Source organism: Pseudophryne corroboree, chromosome 10, assembly GCF_028390025.1.
Source record: "Pseudophryne corroboree isolate aPseCor3 chromosome 10, aPseCor3.hap2, whole genome shotgun sequence".
Taxonomy (NCBI): Eukaryota; Metazoa; Chordata; class Amphibia; order Anura; family Myobatrachidae; genus Pseudophryne; species Pseudophryne corroboree.
Genome location: NC_086453.1, coordinates 217,493,780 through 217,516,539, shown reverse-complemented (window position 1 = coordinate 217,516,539; position 22,760 = coordinate 217,493,780). Strand labels below are relative to the sequence as shown.

The following is a 22,760-nucleotide window of genomic DNA, read 5'->3' as shown; positions in this document are numbered from 1 at the left end:
CCAGTGGTGGAGATGTGTAATGCATGCTGAGTATCTAGAATCGCCTCAACGCGCCCGCCTGTGATTAAACTCAGCAAGCTAAACTATCGCCTTAGCGTGACTAAACGTCCGTCTAGGCGGAGAATCGGTCAAGATAAAGGTGGCTACATCTGTATATACATATTGATTGTGTTAAGATTATATTCCAACCTGTGCATTGTTGCACTCATGTGCATTCAGTTATTTCTCTATGTCCGCGTGTAGTGCAGTGGTATCTAGATAGGGTTCAGTGTACGCCTCACCGTACTGCAACCTACTCCTGCCCAGCCTCCAATAGCCGCCTTGTCTATACATAAAACCTGGGGGCATCTGAGCACGGAGTGGACCTAATCTGCCCTGGAAAGGTGGCTGCTATAGACGAAGTCTTTGGCTGCAGGAGGCTAAAAGACTGCTGGGCAAGGGTAATTGCGTGAGCGTCACCAAGAACCATCAGATAGCCCATAGCACACTGTAGTCCGCATAACAAATAGAATATGTATAAAGCAACATATTAAAGAAGCAAATTAAGAAAAATCAAAAGGCATGGCTAAATCTCTGAGTCTATGGCATGCAAAACAATGCCACACGTGGCAGGATATAGCAAAGATGTATGTGGACATGTATGTCTATCTGTCCTCTTTTTTCGCCAATTTCCTATGATCTTTTTAATAACAATGACTCTTTGAATTGAGTCTAAGGAGCATGCATGGGTGTTTTTAAAATATTCAGACAGGTTATGTTTGTCGATTTTGTCCCCTGATCTCCCCGAAGCTCTGAACCACTGATATTGACTATCTTTACTTGAAATTTTGACTAAGTGGCAATTTTGACTATACTATGTTCTATATTGTACACAATAGAAGTAGCGGATCTCTGTTGGGTTAGTACTTTATCTCTCTCCAAGTTGGTAAACCTCCCCCTTCATTTTAAAAGTCAAACTATCAAACTGAGGAATTAGTTATCAATGCATGATGTGCACTAGATGCCTTAGTTGGGCCTCTCAGCTCACTACTAATATTATTTTTTTTAAAGCAAATATACATTAGTCTCAGCTTTTGCCTTGGCCGTTCTCTGACGGATGTGCTGAACATATCAGGGTTCTGAATTCAGTAGTCAACATGTTAAATTTTCACATATGGAAAATTGACATTTTTCTCTGCACAGCAAGATTTTTGTCCTTCTCACCTTCTTAAAAGCATTCTCATTCAGTCAAGGTTTCCTCGATCAGCAAGTAGGATTTAAAATGAAGATTGCTAGTAGAATGTAATGCAAAAATATATATTTTCTTTGAATTTTACAAGGTTACTTCTAAACAGAGATTAGAGTGAAGTAAGAATGCATTTTCATTATGTATCCAGTGAGAATTATTTGGGTCTCTCTTTGTTTGCTGTCTTGCTTCGCCTTGTTCCACTGGAGAGATATTTGTCACTTCACTCGAATGCGTTTTCTCTACTCAAACTTTTAGTACTGTATGAATCACAGTATAGCAAACTGAGGCTTAATGTGAACCCGTCACTTACACCTACAGTCAGGTTATTTATTAAATGCAGAACATGCGCTCCACATCACTGTTGCAGGTCTGATTTTTTCATGCCTGGACTTGTAGATTGTACATGACTTGCAGAGCACAGCTGCTGGAGGAGAAGATGAAAAGACTTACGATTGGATTGGCTAGCTGGCCGATCTGCCGACTGACCTATCTTTTGCTAAGGTGTAAGCACAAACGATCTTGTGCATACACACATACCAATGCTCCACGCGATTAGCTGGATGTAGTGACGCTTGAATTCGGCAGCTGTGCGGGATGCTGGCTGAACTCGGACATTTTCTTTAAAGGAGCAATCGCTTTCAAGGCAAAAATGAGTTCAGCTGGCATCCCACACGACCGCTGAACTTGGCCGTCATTGCATCTGGCCCCAAATGTCTGGCAGCAGATCCATATGAATATGCCCGCCCACTTGTGACATAATGTTCAATGGCTGCTACGGCCAACCTAACGCACAGTTGGTGAGTTGGCCGTACACAGTCAGATGTACCGATATATCTGGATTATATATTGGCATCGGCTATGCTGAAGGTGTCTGAACAACGTCATTCACATAAATAGTGGATGTCAGGGCCATAACTAGGGGGGGCTAAGGGGGCACATGACCCAGGCGCTGGATTTGAGGGGGGGATCTACAACAGCAGCAATTACCCTGTAATAAATCTCTGTCTTTCGCTGCTCCCTCTCACCTCTCTCCCCCCTGCAGCCTCTGTCTCTCTCCTGCTGAAGGCACCCAGGGACCCCCGCATTGTTGTAAATGCCCTGACCTGTCCCATTTTGAACTTCCACATGCACGTACTGTACTTGCAGGAGGAGGGGGGGGGGCAGCAGCAGGCTCACGAGAGTTATCATCTGCCTCCCACAGTCACCAGGGTGTGGAGGGGAAGTTTCCGGTCAAGCATGGAAGTGGCAAGTATCCATTGTCCTGGTGCTGCTGCTGCTGCACAGTGAGCAGCCTTTGCCGCACTCAGCGGATGGAGTTGCCAGGCAGACAGTTACCCCTTGTAAGTTGTCGGCAGCAGCATGAATAAACTCATACAAGGAAAAGACCGGGAAACTAGTGTGGATGAAGAAGATGACCACATCTACCAGAGCTAGTAGTCTGATGAGGGTGAGAGCAGGGCCGGTGCAAGGTTTCACCCTAGGCAAAACTTCTGCCTACGTACTAACCCCCCCGCCCCTCCCAATACCCTCTTTCCACCCAGGAAAAGGGGTGAGTCGTGAGTCACGGTGTGTGAGGGTTGGTTATAAGACAGAACGGGGAGCAGGAGAGTGAGTGAGAGAGAGAGAGAGAGAGAGAGAGAGAGAAAGAAAGAGGGTTTTAGGAAGAGAGAAAAAGAGGGGGGAACAAGGGAGAGAGAGAGAGATGGGGTACAATGAGTGAGAGAGACTATATCAGGGAGAAAGAGAAGAGTGAGATAGTGAAAGAGGGTGTCAGAGAGAGAGCGAAAGGGTGTCAGCGAGAGAGAGGGGAGCGAGAAAGAAACAAAGAGGGAGAGAGGGTGTCAGGGAGAGAGGGGGGTCGTCAGGGAAAGAGAGAGGGTGTCGATGCGAAAGAGAGAGAGGGTGTCATCCAATGAGAGAGGAGGTTTTGGGAAACAGTCAACAAGCACAGCAATTTAAGTCAAAGTAGCTAGAGAGTGGTCTAAGAATAGTCCACATCAAAAAGACATCAAATAACTAGCATATATTTCATATAGCAGGTGGCGGTGCACCCAGAGAGGAAATATAGTATTGACAGAAAAAAGACAGAAAGAAACTCTCTTGTTGGGGCATTCTTGTCTATGAAAAAATGGATTTCATTAAAACATAACTTTTATTAGTTATAATTAGAATAGATATACGATAGCTCTCAGATAAAGTTCAAATCAGGCATAACACAAGAAAGAAATTTCTAGGGTTGGCGAAAATATCAGGAATAATATTAAGAAATTTGAGTTCAATTACTCAAATCAAAACATATAGGCAGTCCTATATAAATATATTGACAGTCTGATACTATTATAAAATTGTCCAGAACCTGAAATGTAGATAATTAAAAGAAGGATGCTTCGATATAAGGAGTTTCATCAATTATAGGTCAGACTGACACTATATTAGGCTGAAGCAATTTCCACACACACAATAAACTAGTAACACATGCAGTCACAAAATACATGATTGGCATATGCAGTCCATCTCAATTACCTGGATGTTAATGATTAACAGATTCCCTCTGTATGGTAACAAACAATAGTGTGTTTCTGAACTGGCTAACAATGTGTCAATGTAAAACTTGATGTGATACAATACTGCTGAGTAGGGGTGGGGGTAATGAAAGAAACAAATCAGAATCATTAAAGTGCAGTTTAAAATAAGTATGCCGCATAGGTGGATACAATGTATAAGTTCTGCAGCGAAAATATCACTGATTAGTTTAGATTCAATGATGTATCTACCACAATAAAACCATGCATGGGGGGGTTCACTCAGGGTTATAGAAAAGAAGGTCTCACGGTGTATGAGCTCTGTAGAGCAGCTGCTGCTCTGTCATATGCAAAGGGTCACAGTGATGACAGAGTCACCATATCCGCAGAGCCGGAACTCTAGAGAGGAGACGGTGGATATATAGAATGTCTGTTATTAGAAAAATGGAGTCAGATTGTCCCTGATGAATTTAATTAATTAAATTCAGTGCAGGGACACTGCTGACACATGATCCAATGAGAGGACTTTGGATTGGAAAGGTGATGAGATGAGGGTGTGGGCAGAGGAGAGGAATAGAGCTGGAGAGGGGTAGAACAAAATTCCGGTGAGGTTGTGGAGAGCCGCTGCTGCCTGCTGTGCGTGACATATAGGTGGTCATTCCGAGTTGTTCGCTCGCTAGCAGTTTTTAGCAGCCGTGCAAACGCTATGCCGCCGCCCACTGGGAGTGTATTTTAGCTTAGCAGAAGTGCGAACAAAAGGCTCGCAGAGCGGCTACAAATTTTTTTTGTGCAGTTTCTGAGTAGTTCAAAACCTACTCAGCGCTTGCGATCACTTCAGACTATTCAGTTCCTGTTTTGACGTCACAAACACGCCCTGCGTTCGCCCAGCCACGCCTCCATTTTTCCTGGCACGCCTGCATTTTTACGAACACTCCCTGAAAACGGTCAGTTGACACCCAGAAACGCCCACTTCATGTCAATCACTGTGCGGTCAGCAGTGCGACTGAAAAGCTTCGCTAGACCCTGTGTGAAACTACATCGGCCGTTGTAAAAGTAGGTTGCGCATGCGCATTGCGCAGCATACGCATGTGCAGAAGTGCCGTTCTCTTGCCTCATCGCTGCACAGCGAACGAATGCAGCTAGCGATCAACTCGGAATGACCCCAAAGTCAGAGTGGACAGCGGTGAGCAGATCCTGCTGCAGCTGTGACCGGATAGAAGGAATAAAGAGTGGGCGGCGGTGGAGAGTGGTCGAGTCAGCAGCGTACCCTATTTTGAACTGAATAATTGAACTCAAATTTCTTAATATTATTCCTGATATTTTTGCCAACAGTAGAAATTTCTTTCTGTAAAATTTATCTCAGAGGCTATCGTATGTCTATTCTAATTAGAACTAATAAAAGTAAAGTTTTAGCTAATTCCATTTTTTCATAGACAAGAGTGCCACAACAAGATAATTTTTCTCTCTTTTTCTGTCGAGAGAGGGTGTCGGAAAGAGAGGGAATGAGAGAAAGCGAGTGGAGAGTGAGAGAGAGGGTGTTAGGGAGAGAGAGAGAAAGAGAGAGAAGTAAAAAGGGGAGAAAGAGAGTAATGGAGAAAGAGGGATGAGGGGAGAGAGAGTGAGGGGGAGAGAAAGGAGGGAGAGAGATGGTGTCAGGGAGAGAGGGAAAGGGAGGGGGAGTGAGCGGGAGAGAGACAGAGGGTGTCAGGGAGAGAGAGAGGGGAGCAAGAGAGAGAGGGTGTCATGGAGAAAGAGGGGAGAGCCAGTGAGAGCGAGGGCGGAGCGAGCTACAGTGAGAGACAGAGGGTGAGAGAGGGGGAAGAGAGACAAAGAGGGAGGGGAGCAAGAGGAGAGAACGAGGGTGTCAGGGAGGGAGGGAGACAGAGAGGGGGGAGCCAAAGAGAGGGAAAGAGTGTCAGGGAGAGAAAGAGAGTGCTATAGAGAGCGACAGATTGAGGGGAAAAAGAGGGAAAGAGATAGGGGAGACACAGAGAGAGGGTAGGGTAGTGAGTGGGAGAGAGAGTGTCGGAGAGAGAGCGCATCAGGAGAGAAAGAGATGGATATAGAGAGGGGGAGAGATAGAGAGAGATGAAGGGGAGAGGGAGGGGAGAGATGGGGAAGAGAGGGGGAGAGATAGAGAGGGAGAGAGAGTGGGGGAGAGATAGAGAGGGAGGAGGGATGGGGAGGCGGCATCAGGTCACGGTGGTGTATGGAGCACATGGGGGACCACCTGACCTACGCACGCTGACACACTGATGTCCCCTCTGGCAAATAGGAAAAGAGATGGGCGGGCGCACACACTCGTCAGACTGAGTGCAACATGCAGGTGTAAATTGCTGAACAGTACAGATCTCAGAGATCAGTTCCTGCCTTCACCGGGTGCCTATAGGCAACTGCCTAAAGCTGCCTAATGGAAGCGCCGACCCTGGGGGAGAGGTAGTTCCCATGTGTGATCTAGTGGCAGTGCCCCATGTTGTGTTTGTGATAGTATACCTAACTCCCTGCGGTCAGTGGTATATGCTGGTGGACAGTAGGACTAGGCTGTAACCTCCCTACAGCACCAATATACCCAGGGCCATAACTGGGTGAGGGGGGGGGGGGGGGGGGGGACTAGGAGGTACATAAAATGATCGGGGCCACAGCCATTGCCCAACCACAGCCAGTGGGTTGCTGGCGTTGGGGAGGGGGGCTTAGGTGTTGGGGAGAGGGGTCCTGGCATTGGGGCGAGGGTGCAGTTATTTAGTGTGTGCCACTACGCTTCAAACCTGAAACCCTGATAAATATATATAAATATATATATATATATATATATATATATTTATTTTTTTGGGGGGAGGAGGCAAATTACTGCCTCACCCCGGGTGACAGATACCCTAGTTTTGGCCTTGCAGATATACACAGTACACAGGAGCCAATGCACTAGCAACGTATCCTTAATCGATTGAAAAGTGTGCACCCAGCCTTAAAGATGCCATTAGTTGGGTGGAATGAAGACATTCCTTGCAAGGGAAAGAATAAGCACTCCAGTCTGTTTAATTTTTCAGAGCAGAAATAATAATAAACATAAATTATATTTTTGTGTTTTTTGTTTTTGGTGTTTTCAAGAAATGTGATAAAGGAATGAAAGTCTGTAATTCCAGATATGTTCCTTGCCGTACAGAGTGACGCATGGGCAATTTCACTTCACAAATGACTTGGATTTAGCATCAGCTCTGTAAAAAAAAAAAAAAAAAAAAAGTGAAACCAAGCAGTCTCTCATCCTAACCTTCTGTTCCATGCTCACTTGTACCTCACCTGTGTCACCCCTGTCTGTCTGCCCCTTCCCTTTAGACTGTAAGCTCTCACGGGTAGGGCCCTCTCCCCTCTTGTGCTTTTACCTCTATAGTTTCTGCTCTATACTCCCTACAACGGTAGCTGACCCTCAGTTTCTGCCACCATAAGGATTATTTCAGTGTCTTGTCCCCTGATGCAGCAATATTTATATACCATGTATTTGTCCTACATTATCTTGTACTGTAAGTCATTGTTCTCCTGTTTGGCTCATTTATTTATGTACTTTGTAAGGCACTGTGGGGAACCCTTGTGGTGCCATATAATAATAATAATAATAATAATAATAAATGGAGGGCATGCTCCACTCCCCTAATCCTTAATTTGCCCCAGTGCTAAGCAGCTTGGTCTGATTTTTACTATAACAGGGAGACTAATAGGCCCTACACACTGGCCGACATCAGTCAAAGATATGAACGATCTTGTTCATAAATGAACGAGATACCGTTCATATCTTTGAGTGTGGAGGCTCCAGCGATGAACGATGCGCGGCCCCGCGCTCGTTCATCGCTGGTCCCCCGTCGGCTGTACATGCAGACCAATATGGATGATCTCGTCCATATTTGCCTGCACTTCAATGCAGCCGGGTGACGGGGGGAGTGAAGAAACTTCACTCCCCCCGTCACTGCCCCTCCGCCGCCGGGTCGGCCGTATCCGCCGTTGGGCAGCTCGGCGGCGGATCGGCCAATGTGTAGGGCCCTTTTGTGTGTGGGGACTTCATCCAAATGCCTCTAAAGGAAAGCTAAACAAAAATGCGTAGTACCCTCTTAAAATCTACAAGTTATAGTCTACATGAATAAAATATAAAATAAAAATCAAGTAAAAAACACAAAGAAAAATAAGAATAACGTGTATTATTATCATGGAGCAGCTGTAAAAGGTGTGACTTATTCACTAGCTATCAAATCTTAATCTGTTATTGTGTTAAAATCATTCTTATACATTATTATTATTATTTTCCTTTATTTATATGGCACCACAAGGGTTCCGCAGCACCCAATTACAGAGTACATATGCACATAATCAAAACAGGAAAACAGTGACTTACAGTTGAAGACAATTTAGGACAAGTACAGGGTAACTAAGCATAACTACACCGGTAAATGACAGAGATAAGTTCCAGGTGGCCAAAAAACTGCGTGATTTGGGCAGTTGAGGATTATTAAAGTAAGAAAAGGATAAGCACATGAGGGAAGAGGGCCCTACTCGTGAGAGCTTACATTCTAAGGGAGCTTACATTAGGCTGGCCGATGTCTGTGATTGTCTTTTCATTATAAAATCTTCTCATGCACCCCAGTGTTATCTCATTTAATCCAACTTGTGCCAGCTGTTTTCCTAGTTGCTTTACAGCAGTTACTGTACATTTATGCTTGCTGACTGTCTGTCAAGCCAGTGTGCAGATGAGCTCTAAACCAGGTAGCATATTTTAAGTTTATCTCTAATGTGATAGCAAGTGCTATCTTTATAATTCTGAGTGACAGAGTGGGAACTTGCAGAATACTGGGACCCTGGCTATTACAAAGTGGCGGGCCACATGTTGATCGCTTACACCACTGGATATTGCCAAGTAAATGGATGACCGATGAGCTGTCATCCTTTCTTTAAGTGGAGTATATATATATATATATATATATATATATATAAAACAATTAGTGAAAGCGCCAGTGTACTTGTGTATAAATAGTCCAGCAAAGCCAACAGATGATCTGTAGGGAGTCTGCACTCATAACCACGTATATCAGGGCCGCTGCTCCCCTACTCCAACTCCAGAAACCCAGGATTCATGGGTTTTCTGTTATTTTTTTTTTTTTACTGTTTTGGTATAATGGACAGAGTATTTCCCAAAAAGCAGGCCTTGTGGTGTGTTCTCATTATGAAGTGCCTGCCAAAAGTGGTCCAGTGATCCATCAACAGGGTCATGGGCGCCCCAGTCTTATTGATGCGTGGGGAGAAAAGGCTAGCCCGTCTGGTCCAATCCCACAGAAGAGTTATTGTAACAGAACATGCAGAAAAGTTAATGCTGGCTAAGGTAGACAGGTGCCAGACCACACAGTGCTTCGCAGCTTGCTGCACTTGGGGTTGCGTATCCACGGAGCGATCAGAGGGCCCATGCTGACCCCTGTACACTGTTAAAGCGCCTACATTGGGGTCATGAGCGTCAGAATCAGACTATAGAGCATTGGGAGAAGTCGTCTGGTCTGATGAATCACATTTTCTTTTACATCAAGTGTAATGGCTGGTTGCATGTGCACCATTTACCTGGGGAAGAATTGGCACCAAGATGCTGGAAGAAGACAAGCTGGCGGAGGCTTCATACCGGAACCCTTTAACACGTACCACCTACATAAACATTGTTGCAGACCAAGTACACCCCTTTATTGCAATGGTATTCCCAAATGGCAGTGGTCTCTTTCAGTAGGATAATGCACCCTGCTGCACTGCACAAATAGTTCAGGAATGGTTTGAGAAACATGACAAAGTCCAAGGTGTAGACTTCACCCCAAATTCCCCAGATCTCAATCTGATGGAACATATGTGGGATGTGCTGGAAAAGCAAGCCTGGTCCATGGAGGCACCATCTTGCAATGTATTGGACTTCAAGGATCTGCTGCTAACGTCTTGGTGCCAGATACCACAGGACACAGATCTCGTGGGGTCCATGTCTTGATGGATCAGAGCTGTTTTAGTGCTGTGAGGGGGACTTACACAATATTATGGCTGTGTTTGTGTTTAGATTTTCTTTGATTAATCCTTTTTTGCTAAACTGTTCATTAAATAACAAATTATATTTAGTGATGTGAGCAAGATAAAGACCAAAAATACAATTCTGTCTTCAAGATGCACTATATCAGTTCATGTTATCTGCACCTGTTCTACAATGGCAGCTGGAATGAAAATGACATCAGGACTCCTGCACAATTCGTATACTACATAAATATATTTTTACTACTGCCTTCTCTGGCTGTGCAGTGCTTGGCTATAAATAAACAGGCTTTGAAATACGTTTCTCGGAGTCGGTACCACAATTTGTGCTATGGTGCCATTTCAGACTGCAGAGACTAAATCATCCTCTGTGCTTGGACAAAACAGCCTGCTACAGCAGCTCACATATAAATAAGCCAGAGATTTACAATTTCTTGGATGAAACGTGCATGAATCTTACAATGCAGGAGCTCAAACACTAAATAGGTTTTTAATAAGCTGAATTTCTAGGCGTCGCTCTTTTTTTAGCCTTGGTTGGAATCAAGGTCAGTGAATTTTTTGCACTGCATTCACCATTTGAAATGTTTTCTAGTAATAGGATGAGAAAGCTTAGGTGGACTTTTCTAATGATATTAAATTATCATACCAGTACTTAGCACTGAGTTGATTCTTCATAAAACAAAATAATAGCAACATTTAGGTGCGGATGCATGGTTGTATCCGCACTGCTGGAGCTATACGTGTATCTGCGGATGCGGCACTGCTATCTGTATATTTAGGGCCTAATTCAGCTTGGATGGTATAAGTGTGGAAATCGGTGTTCATCGTTTTCGGCACTTCTGCGCATGCGCACACACCACTGTGCGCATGCATGAGGACTTAGATAGCGATCGCACACCATCGCAATCAGGGGCGTAGCCAGAACTTTGTGGGCCCAATAGCAACATTTTGAAGGGCCCCCTATCCCAATGCTTTTAGAGAGACAATTCTCTGCAGCAGTTGTTAATTTTATGCCCTATAATAGTGCCCTAGTTCATTATCTGAACCATAGTAGAGCCTTATTCAGTGTCATGCCCCATAGTAGTGCCCTAGTTTCGTTTATGAATCGCAGTAGTGCTTAAGTTCCCCCTATGTCACATTTCAGAGCTGCCAGTACAGATTATGCCGCACAGTACCCCCAATTCACATTATGATATATAGTGCTCCTCGTTCATATTGTGCCACAGTTCATATTATATAACATTAAAATGCCCTCCTGTTCATTTTATACCACACTACAATGAGCAGGTCCAGAGGCATACCTAGATATATTGCAGGCACCAAGGCAGAAGTTTGAAAGGACCCCTACGTACCACTCAATAGCGAAAAATGGATATAACACATGTAACTGTGACAGGGAAGGTGGGCCCCTCTCAGCGCTGGGCCCCATAGCAGCTGCACTGCCTGCACCTATGGTAGCTACGCCCTTGATCGCAATCTAAGTGCCGGCGGGGGTAGCGACGCAGTGTTTTGGGTTGGCAATGTAGCATTTCAGGTGGGCGCAGTCCAGACAACGGAGGCGTGTCTGGACAATTTGTGGGACGGACTGTTGCGACCCAAAACATGGTGGTCTGGCGATTGCCTTCGCAGCTAGGCTGTGGAGGCAGGGCGCTACCCTAAACATGCAAGCACATCGCTGTTTAGTGATGCGCTCAAATTTCAGCAGGGGGAGGGGGGAGAAGCCTGCATGTTGGGTGGCCTTGCCCTGTGCTGGGCGGTTTCCTGCATGCTACAGAAATGAGTTGTAGTTTTACGAATTCTCACAAAACTACAACTGAAGCTGAATTAGGCCCTTAGTGTCAGATCTGTTAGTATTATCAGTGTGCACCAGCCCTATGTATGTTTGGTGTAGCAGATATGGCTGAAAACAATCCTATTAATGCGTATGCACATCTCTGCATAGATCACAATTCTGATTGCATGCCCTTGCTAAACTTTGTATATGAACCCAGGTACAACCCTTCAGCCACAAGTGAAGATGTGACTGGAGCGTGCGTGCGCAGTGTGAAAACAGGCAAGATCTGTCTGATTATTACTCCATTTCATGAGACCCTTAGCTAGCACTCCTTTTATATAAATATATTCAAAAATAAAGTGGATTATTGGTTATAAGAAACAGATCTGTATTAGTACTGTATTTGCTGAAATAATATCTGAAATATGTTCCATGGTTTCTCAATAGATGAAAGTGGGCGTGTCTTGAGGATCAGTGCAGGAATAAAATACACTCCTCCCAGCAAACCCCAGACTGCCAACTTTTTGGAATTAATTGAAGATTTTGAGGAAAAACCAGTGCAAACACCATTGTAAGTGCCATAACACAAAATAATATGTAAAACAACACTTAACGTGGTAAAGTTGATATTTATGAAATAACTGTGTAGAAATGATGGGATTGATCATAACACATAACCCCATTCTAATTGTTAGTTTTCTTTCTGTTTACAAAATGAACTGTAGAGGTGATTCACTAGATACGTATTTTAGCCCCAAATTGCAGGTTTTACTATTATGACGTTTGAAGGCTGAAGATTAAAATTGCTATCCAAGTCTTCTTTAGGTGCAGCAGCAGGATAATATTTTGGAATCCCCATCACAGCTTCCAGCAGAGGACCAGCACAATAATGGGTTGACGGGGCTTTAACACATTTGAAAGGAACATTTTTATTTTCTTAATTTATTTATTTTATTCAAGTAAATTCTGGCCTGCATGTTAGCTCATACTGCGTGCTCTTGAGCTATCCTGCCTGTTTATTTTTTTTAATCAGCTATAAAGTATTGATTTGCCATATGTTTAGTAAAAGGGATGGTGGGCATATCTATTAGGAGTAAAGCAAATTAGTAACTAGGTCTTCAGTATGGGTGTAGTATGAATTGCCAGCGCTTGGGATCCCGGCACCCAGCATACCGGTGCGAGGATCCCGACCGCCAGAATGCAGGCCCCAAGGCAAAATATTGTAAAATAAAAAATGTATCTAATACATGTAACTTTGACAGCAATGGTGGGCCCTTCTCGGCTCTGGGCCCCATAGCAGCTGCACTCCCTGCGCCTGTGGTAGCTACGTCCTTGCCCTGAGTGTTTAATTCCCTCCAATGGCAAAACACTTTTTTTTAGTCAGCTGTGAAATCGTTTTCATAAATGCCCCCCCAGTAATTCCTACTTTTATGTGCAACCAAAATGTGTTAAATTCTTAAATGAAATGTATAATGGGATAGATATACTGTATGATCGTGATCAAAGCCTGGCTATGGAACACCAACATCCCTCAGGCTCTGCTGACAGATTCTTTCCTGCATAGTAGTTATGTCCACTATTTACCTCCCCCCCCCCCCCCCCCCCCCCGACCTCGTCTCAAGCACCATTTTAAATTGATTCTTCTGACTTCCCATGTCTCTGTTACAATGAGCACTCTGCTCAGAAACCCTTGTTCTAATTTCTAAGGGTTTAAAAAAATAAGGTACTGAATTACAATGCACAGTGGCTGGGGTTTTGTTGTTATTAATCACATTTTGAGTACGAGTGGGGATTATTTTGTTTCTTCTATCTAACTAAATTGCATCATTTGTGTCTACAGTGGCTATGAATGTATGAAATATCCACTGTCCTATTTGATCCATGAGAAGCAGCTGCTGGAGGCTGGCAGTCCTTTACTGAGCCAGCCTGGTGTGCAGTCACCTAACAACCCGCTACTGATAGCTGATGAGTCTTGCCATGAGAGTGCCGGGGATCTCTCCAATGCACTGGATGGTGAGTTAATGAAAGACTTACAAGCATGATATAGGTGGGACAAGCATTCATTCTACCAAATACAAATGTTGCTGTGCATTGTTTAATATATTCTTGTATTTATTGTGTTTTTTGTTTGGTTAATGTTTTAGTTGAGTGTTTCTGTTTAGCATACAAATAAATGTACACTGAAGGGGTCAGTTGAACCTAATCAAGTACACTGAAATGTATTAAATATTTTTTCCCTGAGGGTTGCTCATTCCAAATCCTCTAATCTGAATCAGTGTTATCATGAGAATGTCCAGGGACTGCCTCTTATACTGCTATGGAAGAGCAAATCATATTAAGAATGTTTTTAGACCTTGAGATAAGTTGACACTCTGGACTTGCTTTAGGTCTTGGGCTAATGTTTACTTTAAATTATATATTTTTCTCTATCGTCCTAGTGGATGCTGGGGTTCCTGAAAGGACCATGGGGAATAGCGGCTCCGCAGGAGACAGGGCACAAAAAGTAAAGCTTTCCGATCAGGTGGTGTGCACTGGCTCCTCCCCCTATGACCCTCCTCCAAGCCTCAGTTAGATTTTTGTGCCCGGCCGAGAAGGGTGCAATCTAGGTGGCTCTCCTAAAGAGCTGCTTAGAGAAAGTTTAGCTTAGGTTTTTTATTTTACAGTGAGTCCTGCTGGCAACAGGATCACTGCAACGAGGGACTTAGGGGAGAAGAAGTGAACTCACCTGCGTGCAGGATGGATTGGCTTCTTGGCTACTGGACATCAGCTCCAGAGGGACGATCACAGGTACAGCCTGGATGGTCACCGGAGCCTCGCCGCCGGCCCCCTTGCAGATGCTGAAACATGAAGAGGTCCAGAATCGGCGGCAGAAGACTCCTCAGTCTTCTAAAGGTAGCGCACAGCACTGCAGCTGTGCGCCATTTTCCTCTCAGCACACTTCACACGGCAGTCACTGAGGGTGCAGGGCGCTGGGAGGGGAGCGCCCTGGGAGGCAAATGAAAACCTATTTGGCTAAAAAATACCTCACATATAGCCTCCGGGGGCTATATGGAGATATTTAACCCCTGCCAGAATACACTAAAGAGCGGGAGACGAGCCCGCTGGAAAAGGGGCGGGGCCTATCTCCTCAGCACACAGCGCCATTTTCCTTACACAGCTCCGCTGGTCAGGACGGCTCCCAGGTCTCTCCCCTGCACTGCACTACAGAAACAGGGTAAAACAAGAGAGGGGGGGGCAAAATAGTGGCAAAAATTATATTATAAAAGCAGCTATACAGGGAGCACTTATTATAAGGCTATCCCTGTCATATATAGCGCTTTAGGTGTGTGCTGGCAAACTCTCCCTCTGTCTCCCCAAAGGGCTAGTGGGGTCCTGTCTTCGTTAAGAGCATTCCCTGTGTGTCTGCTGTGTGTCGGTACGTGTGTGTCGACATGTATGAGGACGATATTGGTGTGGAGGCGGAGCAATTGCCAAATATGGGGATGTCACCTCCTAGGGGGTCGACACCAGAATGGATGCCTTTATTTATGGAATTACGGGATAGTGTCAACACGCTAAAGCAGTCGTTTGACGACATGAGACGGCCGGACAATCAGTTAGTGCCTGTCCAGGCGCCTCAAACACCGTCAGGGGCTGTAAAACGCCCTTTGCCTCAGTCGGTCGACACAGACCCAGACACAGGCACTGATTCCAGTGGCGACGGTGACGAATCAACCGTATTTTCCAGTAGGGCCACACGTTATATGATTTTGGCAATGAAGGAGGCGTTACATTTAGCTGATACTACAGGTACCACTAAACAGGGTATTATGTGGGGTGTGAAAAAACTACCTATAGTTTTTCCTGAATCAGAAGAACTAAATGATGTATGTGATGAAGCGTGGGTTGCCCCCGATAAAAAGATGCTAATTTCAAAGAAGTTATTAGCTTTATACCCTTTCCCGTCAGAGGTTAGGGCGCGCTGGGAAACACCTCCTAGGGTGGACAAGGCGCTCACACGCTTATCTAAACAAGTGGCGTTACCCTCTCCTGAGACGGCCGCACTTAAAGATCCAGCAGATAGGAGGATGGAAAATATCCAAAAAAGTATATACACACATACAGGTGTTATACTACGACCAGCTATAGCGACAGCCTGGATGTGCAGTGCTGGAGTAGCTTGGTCAGAGTCCCTGATTGAAAATATTGATACCCTGGATAGGGACAATGTTTTACTGTCTTTAGAGCAAATAAAGGATGCATTTCTTTATATGCGTGATGCACAGAGGGATATCTGCACACTGGCATCACGGGTAAGTGCTATGTCCATTTCGGCCAGAAGAAGTTTATGGACGCGACAGTGGTCAGGCGATGCGGACTCAAAACGGCATATGGAAGTTTTGCCGTATAAAGGGGAGGAGTTATTTGGAGTCGGTCTATCAGATTTGGTGGCCACGGCTACAGCCGGGAAATCCACCTTTTTACCTCAAGCTACTCCCCAACAGAAAAAGACACCGACTTTTCAACCGCAGCCCTTTCGTTCCTTTAAAAACAAGAGAGCAAAGGGATATTCATATCTGCCACGAGGCAGAGGAAGGGGGAAGAGACACCAACAGGCAGCTCCTTCCCAGGAACAGAAGCCCTCCCCCGCTTCTACAAAAGCCTCAGCATGACGCTGGGGCTTCTCAAGCGGACTCGGGGGCGGTCGTCTCAAGAATTTCAGCGCGCAGTGGGCTCACTCGCAGGTAGATCCCTGGATCCTGCAGATAATATCTCAGGGGTACAGGTTGGAACTAGAGACAGATCCGCCTCGCCGTTTCCTGAAGTCTGCTTTACCAACGTCCCCCTCCGAAAGGGAGACGGTTTTGGAAGCCATTCACAAGCTGTACTCTCAGCAGGTGATAGTCAAGGTACCTCTTCTACAACAGGGAAAGGGGTATTATTCCACTCTATTTGTGGTACCGAAGCCGGACGGCTCGGTAAGACCTATTCTAAATCTGAAGTCCTTGAACCTGTACATAAAGAAGTTCAAGTTCAAAATGGAGTCACTCAGAGCAGTGATAGCGAACCTGGAAGAAGGGGACTTTATGGTGTCCTTGGACATCAAGGATGCGTACCTCCACGTTCCAATTTACCCCTCACACCAGGGGTACCTCAGGTTCGTTGTACAAAACTGTCACTATCAGTTTCAGACGCTGCCGTTCGGATTGTCCACGGCACCTCGGGTCTTTACAAAGGTAATGGCCGAGATGATGATTCTTCTTCGAAGAAAAGGCGTATTAATTATCCCATACTTGGACGATCTCCTAATAAGGGCAAGGTCCAGAGAACAGCTAGAGAGGGGATTAGCACTGTCTCAAGAAGTGCTAAAACAGCACGGCTGGATTCTGAATATTCCAAAATCCCAGTTAATGCCGACAACTCGTCTGTTGTTCCTAGGGATGATTCTGGACACGGTTCAGAAAAAGGTTTTTCTCCCGGAGGAAAAAGCCAAGGAGTTATCCGAGCTTGTCAGGAACCTCCTAAAACCAGGAAAGGTGTCTGTACATCAATGCACAAGAGTCCTGGGAAAAATGGTGGCTTCTTACGAAGCAATTCCATTCGGCAGATTCCATGCACGAATTTTCCAGAGGGATCTGTTGGACAAATGGTCAGGGTCGCATCTTCAGATGCACCAGCGGATAACCCTGTCTCCAAGGACAAGGGTATCTCTTCTGTGGTGGTTGCAGAGTGCTCATCTATTGGAGGGCCGCAGATTCGGCATACAGGATTGGATCCTGGTGACCACGGACGCCAGCCTGAGAGGCTGGGGAGCAGTCACACAAGGAAGAAACTTCCAGGGAGTGTGGACGAGCCAGGAAACGTCTCTTCACATAAACATTCTGGAACTAAGAGCAATCTACAATGCTCTAAGCCAGGCAGAACCTCTGCTTCAAGGAAAACCGGTGTTGATCCAGTCGGACAACATCACGGCAGTCGCCCATGTAAACAGACAGGGCGGCACAAGAAGCAGGAGTGCAATGGCAGAAGCTGCAAGGATTCTTCGCTGGGCAGAGAATCATGTGATAGCACTGTCAGCAGTGTTCATCCCGGGAGTGGACAACTGGGAAGCAGACTTCCTCAGCAGACACGACCTTCACCCGGGAGAGTGGGGACTTCATCCGGAAGTCTTCCACATGCTGGTAACCCGTTGGGAAAGACCAATGGTGGACATGATGGCGTCTCGCCTCAACGAAAAACTGGACAGGTATTGCGCCAGGTCAAGAGATCCGCAGGCAATAGCTGTGGACGCGCTGGTAACGCCTTGGGTGTACCAGTCGGTGTATGTGTTTCCTCCTCTGCCTCTCATACCAAAAGTATTGAGAATTATACGGCAAAGAGGCGTAAGAACGATACTAGTGGTTCCGGATTGGCCAAGAAGGACTTGGTACCCGGAACTTCAAGAGATGATCACGGAAGATCCGTGGCCTCTACCTCTAAGGAGGGACTTGCTTCAGCAGGGTCCCTGTCTGTTTCAAGACTTACCGCGGCTGCGTTTGACGGCATGGCGGTTGAACGCCGGATCCTAAAGGAAAAAGGCATGCCGGAAGAAGTCATTCCTACTTTGATTAAAGCAAGGAAGGAAGTAACCGTGCAACACTATCACCGCATTTGGCGAAGATATGTTGCGTGGTGCGAGGATCGGAGTGCTCCGACGGAGGAATTTCAACTGGGTCGATTCCTACATTTCCTGCAATCAGGATTGTCTATGGGTCTCAAATTGGGATCTATTAAGGTTCAAATTTCGGCCCTGTCAATTTTCTTTAAAAAAGAATTGGCTTCAGTTCCTGAAGTCCAGACTTTTGTTAAGGGAGTGCTGCATATACAGCCTCCTGTGGTGCCTCCAGTGGCACCGTGGGATCTCAATGTGGTTTTGGAATTTCTAAAATCTCATTGGTTTGAACCACTAAAAAAGGTGGATTTAAAATATCTCACATGGAAAGTGACCATGTTACTAGCCCTGGCTTCGGCCAGGAGAGTGTCAGAACTGGCAGCTTTATCTTACAAAAGCCCATATCTGATTTTCCATTCGGACAGGGCAGAACTGCGGACTCGTCCGCATTTTCTCCCTAAGGTGGTGTCAGCATTTCATCTGAACCAGCCTATTGTAGTGCCTGCGGCTACAAGTGACTTGGAGGACTCCAAGTTACTGGACGTTGTCAGAGCATTAAAAATATATATTGCAAGGACAGCTGGAGTCAGAAAATCTGACTCGTTGTTTATATTGTATGCACCCAACAAGATGGGTGCTCCTGCGTCTAAGCAGACGATTGCTCGTTGGATCTGTAGCACAATCCAACTTGCACATTCTGTGGCAGGCCTGCCACAGCCTAAATCTGTAAAGGCCCACTCCACAAGGAAGGTGGGCTCATCTTGGGCGGCTGCCCGAGGGGTCTCGGCATTACAACTTTGCCGAGCAGCTACGTGGTCAGGGGAGAACACGTTTGTAAAATTTTACAAATTTGATACTCTGGCTAAGGAGGACCTGGAGTTCTCTCATTCGGTGCTGCAGAGTCATCCGCACTCTCCCGCCCGTTTGGGAGCTTTGGTATAATCCCCATGGTCCTTTCAGGAACCCCAGCATCCACTAGGACGATAGAGAAAATAAGAATTTACTTACCGATAATTCTATTTCTCGGAGTCCGTAGTGGATGCTGGGCGCCCATCCCAAGTGCGGATTATCTGCAATAATTGTACATAGTTATTGTTAACTAATTCGGGTTATTGTTTAGGAAGCCATCTTTCAGAGGCTCCTCTGTTATCATACTGTTAACTGGGTTTGATCACAAGTTGTACGGTGTGATTGGTGTGGCTGGTATGAGTCTTACCCGGGATTCAAAATTCCTCCCTTATTGTGTACGCTCGTCCGGGCACAGTACCTAACTGAGGCTTGGAGGAGGGTCATAGGGGGAGGAGCCAGTGCACACCACCTGATCGGAAAGCTTTACTTTTTGTGCCCTGTCTCCTGCGGAGCCGCTATTCCCCATGGTCCTTTCAGGAACCCCAGCATCCACTACGGACTCCGAGAAATAGAATTATCGGTAAGTAAATTCTTATTTTCTGTGTGATCATTATAAAGAATTACAAAATAAAAATGTATATTTCTCTGACGTCCTAGTGGATGCTGGGGACTCCGTCAGGACCATGGGGATTAGCGGCTCCGCAGGAGACAGGGCACAAAAATAAAGCTTTAGGATCAGGTGGTGTGCACTGGCTCCTCCCCCTATGACCCTCCTCCAAGCCTCAGTTAGGTTTTTGTGCCCGTCCGAGCAGGGTGCAATCTAGGTGGCTCTCCTAAAGAGCTGCTTAGAAAAAGTTTTTAGGTTTTTTATTTTACAGTGAGTCCTGCTGGCAACAGGCTCACTGCAACGAGGGACTTAGGGGAGAAGAAGTGAACTCACCTGCGTGCAGGATGGATTGGCTTCTTAGGCTACTGGACACCATTAGCTCCAGAGGGATCGAACACAGGCCCAGCCATGGAGTCCGGTCCCGGAGCCGCACCGCCGACCCCCTTGCAGATGCCGAAAAGTGAAGAGGTCCAGAAACCGGCAGCAGAAGACTTTTCAGTCTTCATGAGGTAGCGCACAGCACTGCAGCTGTGCGCCATTGTTGTCACACACTTCACACCAGCGGTCACGGAGGGTGCAGGGCGCTGCAGGGGGCGCCCTGGGCAGCAATGAGAATACCTTGTTCTGGCTAAAAAATACATCACATATAGCCCCTGGGGCTATATGGATGTATTTAACCCCTGCCAGGTCTCAGAAAAACGGGAGAAGAAGCCCGCCGAAAAGGGGGCGGGGCCTATTCTCCTCAGCACACAGCGCCATTTTCCCTCACAGAAATGCTGGTGGGAAGGCTCCCAGGCTCTCCCCTGCACTGCACTACAGAAACAGGGTTAAAACAGAGAGGGGGGGCACTTATTTGGCGATATGATTATATATATTAAGATGCTATAAGGGAAAAACACTTATATAAAGGTTGTCCCTGTATAATTATAGCGTTTTGGTGTGTGCTGGCAAACTCTCCCTCTGTCTCTCCAAAGGGCTAGTGGGGTCCTGTCCTCTATCAGAGCATTCCCTGTGTGTGTGCTGTGTGTCGGTACGTGTGTGTCGACATGTATGAGGACGATTTGGTGAGGAGGCGGAGCAATTGCCTGTAATGGTGATGTCACTCTCTAGGGAGTCGACACCGGAATGGATGGCTTATTTAAGGAATTACGTGATAATGTCAACACGCTGCAAGGTCGGTTGACGACATGAGACGGCCGGCAAACCAATTAGTACCTGTCCAGGCGTCTCAAACACCGTCAGGGGCGTTAAAACGTCCTTTTACCTCAGTCGGTCGACACAGACACTGACACGGACACTGACTCCAGTGTCGACGGTGAAGAAACAAACGTATTTTCCTTTAGGGCCACACGTTACTTGTTAAGGGCAATGAAGGAGGTGTTACATATTTCTGATACTACAAGTACCACAAAAAAGGGTATTATGTGGAGTGTGAAAAAACTACCTGTAGTTTTTCCTGAATCAGATAAATTAAATGAAGTGTGTGATGATGCGTGGGTTTCCCCCGATAGAAAATTATTGGCGGTATACCCTTTTCCGCCAGAAGTTAGGGCGCGTTGGGAAACACCCCTTAGGGTGGATAAGGCGCTCACACGCTTATCAAAACAAGTGGCGGTACCGTCTCCAGATAGGGCCGCCCTCAAGGAGCCAGCTGATAGGAGGCTGGAAAATATCCTAAAAAGTATACACACACATACTGGTGTTATACTGCGACCAGCGATCGCCTCAGCCTGGATGTGCAGCGCTGGGGTGGCTTGGTCGGATTCCCTGACTGAAAATATTGATACCCTTGACAGGGACAGTATTTTATTGACTATAGAGCATTTAAAGGATGCATTTCTATATATGCGAGATGCACAGAGGGATATTTGCACTCTGGCATCAAGAGTAAGTGCGATGTCCATATCTGCCAGAAGTTGTTTATGGACACGACAGTGGTCAGGTGATGCAGATTCCAAAAGGCACATGGAAGTATTGCCGTATAAAGGAGAAAAAGACAACGTCTTTTCAGCCTCAGTCCTTTCGTCCCCATAAGGGCAAGCGGGCAAAAGGCCAGTCATATCTGCCATGGGATAGAGGAAAGGGAAGAAGACTGCAGCAGGCAGCCCATTCCCAGGAACAGAAGCCCTCCACCGCTTCTGCCAAGTCCTCAGCATGACGCTGGGGCCGTACAAGCGGACTCAGGTGCGGTGGGGGGGTCGTCTCAAGAGTTTCAGCACGCAGTGGGCTCACTCGCAAGTGGACCCCTGGATCCTACAAGTAGTATCCCAGGGGTACAGATTGGAAATTCGAGACGTCTCCCCCTCGCAGGTTCCTGAAGTCTGCTTTACCAACGTCTCCCTCCGACAGGGAGGCAGTAGTGGAAACAATTCACAAGCTGTATTCCCAGCAGGTGATAATCAAAGTACCCCTCCTACAACAAGGAAAGGGGTATTATTCCACACTATATTGTGGTACTGAAGCCAGACGGCTCGGTGAGACCTATTCTAAATCTGAAATATTTGAACACTTACATACAAAGGTTCAAATCAAGATGGAGTCACTCAGAGCAGTGATAGCGAACCAGGAAGAAGGGGACTATATGGTGTCCCGGGACATCAGGGATGCTTACCTCCATGTCCCAATTTGCCCTTCTCACCAAGGGTACCTCAGGTTCGTGGTACAGAACCGTCACTATCAGTTTCAGATGCTGCCGGTTGGATTGTCCACGGCACCCCGGGTCCTTACCAAGGTAATGGCCGAAATGATGATTCTTCTTCAAAGAAAATGGACAATCTCCTGATAAGGGCAAGGTCCAGAGAACAGTGGAGGTCGGAGTAGCATTATCTCAAGTAGTTGGTGGATTCTAAATATTCCAAAACCGCAGCTGTTTCCGGCGACACGTCTGCTGTTCCTAGGGATGATTCTGGACTCAGTCCAGAAGAAGGTGTTTCTCCCGGAGAAGAAAGCCAGGGAGTTATCCGAGCTAGTCAGGAACCTCCTAAAACCAGGAAAAGTGTCAGTGCATCATTGCACAAGGGTCCTGGGAAAAATGGTGGCTTCTTACGAAGCGATTCCATTCGGCAGATTTCACGCAAGAACTTTTCAGTGGGATCTGCTGGAAAAATGGTCCGGAT

The 22,760-nt window shown here is 46.2% G+C and overlaps 1 protein-coding gene across 6 annotated transcripts in view; it reads left to right on the top strand.

Moving 5' to 3' along the window:
• Positions 1–22,760, top strand: part of MORN1 (MORN repeat containing 1) — a 1,300,694-nt gene that overhangs the window by 515,985 nt on the left and 761,949 nt on the right. For all 6 annotated transcript variants that reach the window (XM_063943076.1, XM_063943075.1, XM_063943078.1 and 3 more), the window contains exons 9-10: positions 12,005–12,128; positions 13,398–13,570. In XM_063943076.1, the coding sequence (XP_063799146.1) occupies positions 12,005–12,128; positions 13,398–13,570 (297 nt within the window). The remainder of the gene's footprint in view (positions 1–12,004; positions 12,129–13,397; positions 13,571–22,760) is intronic.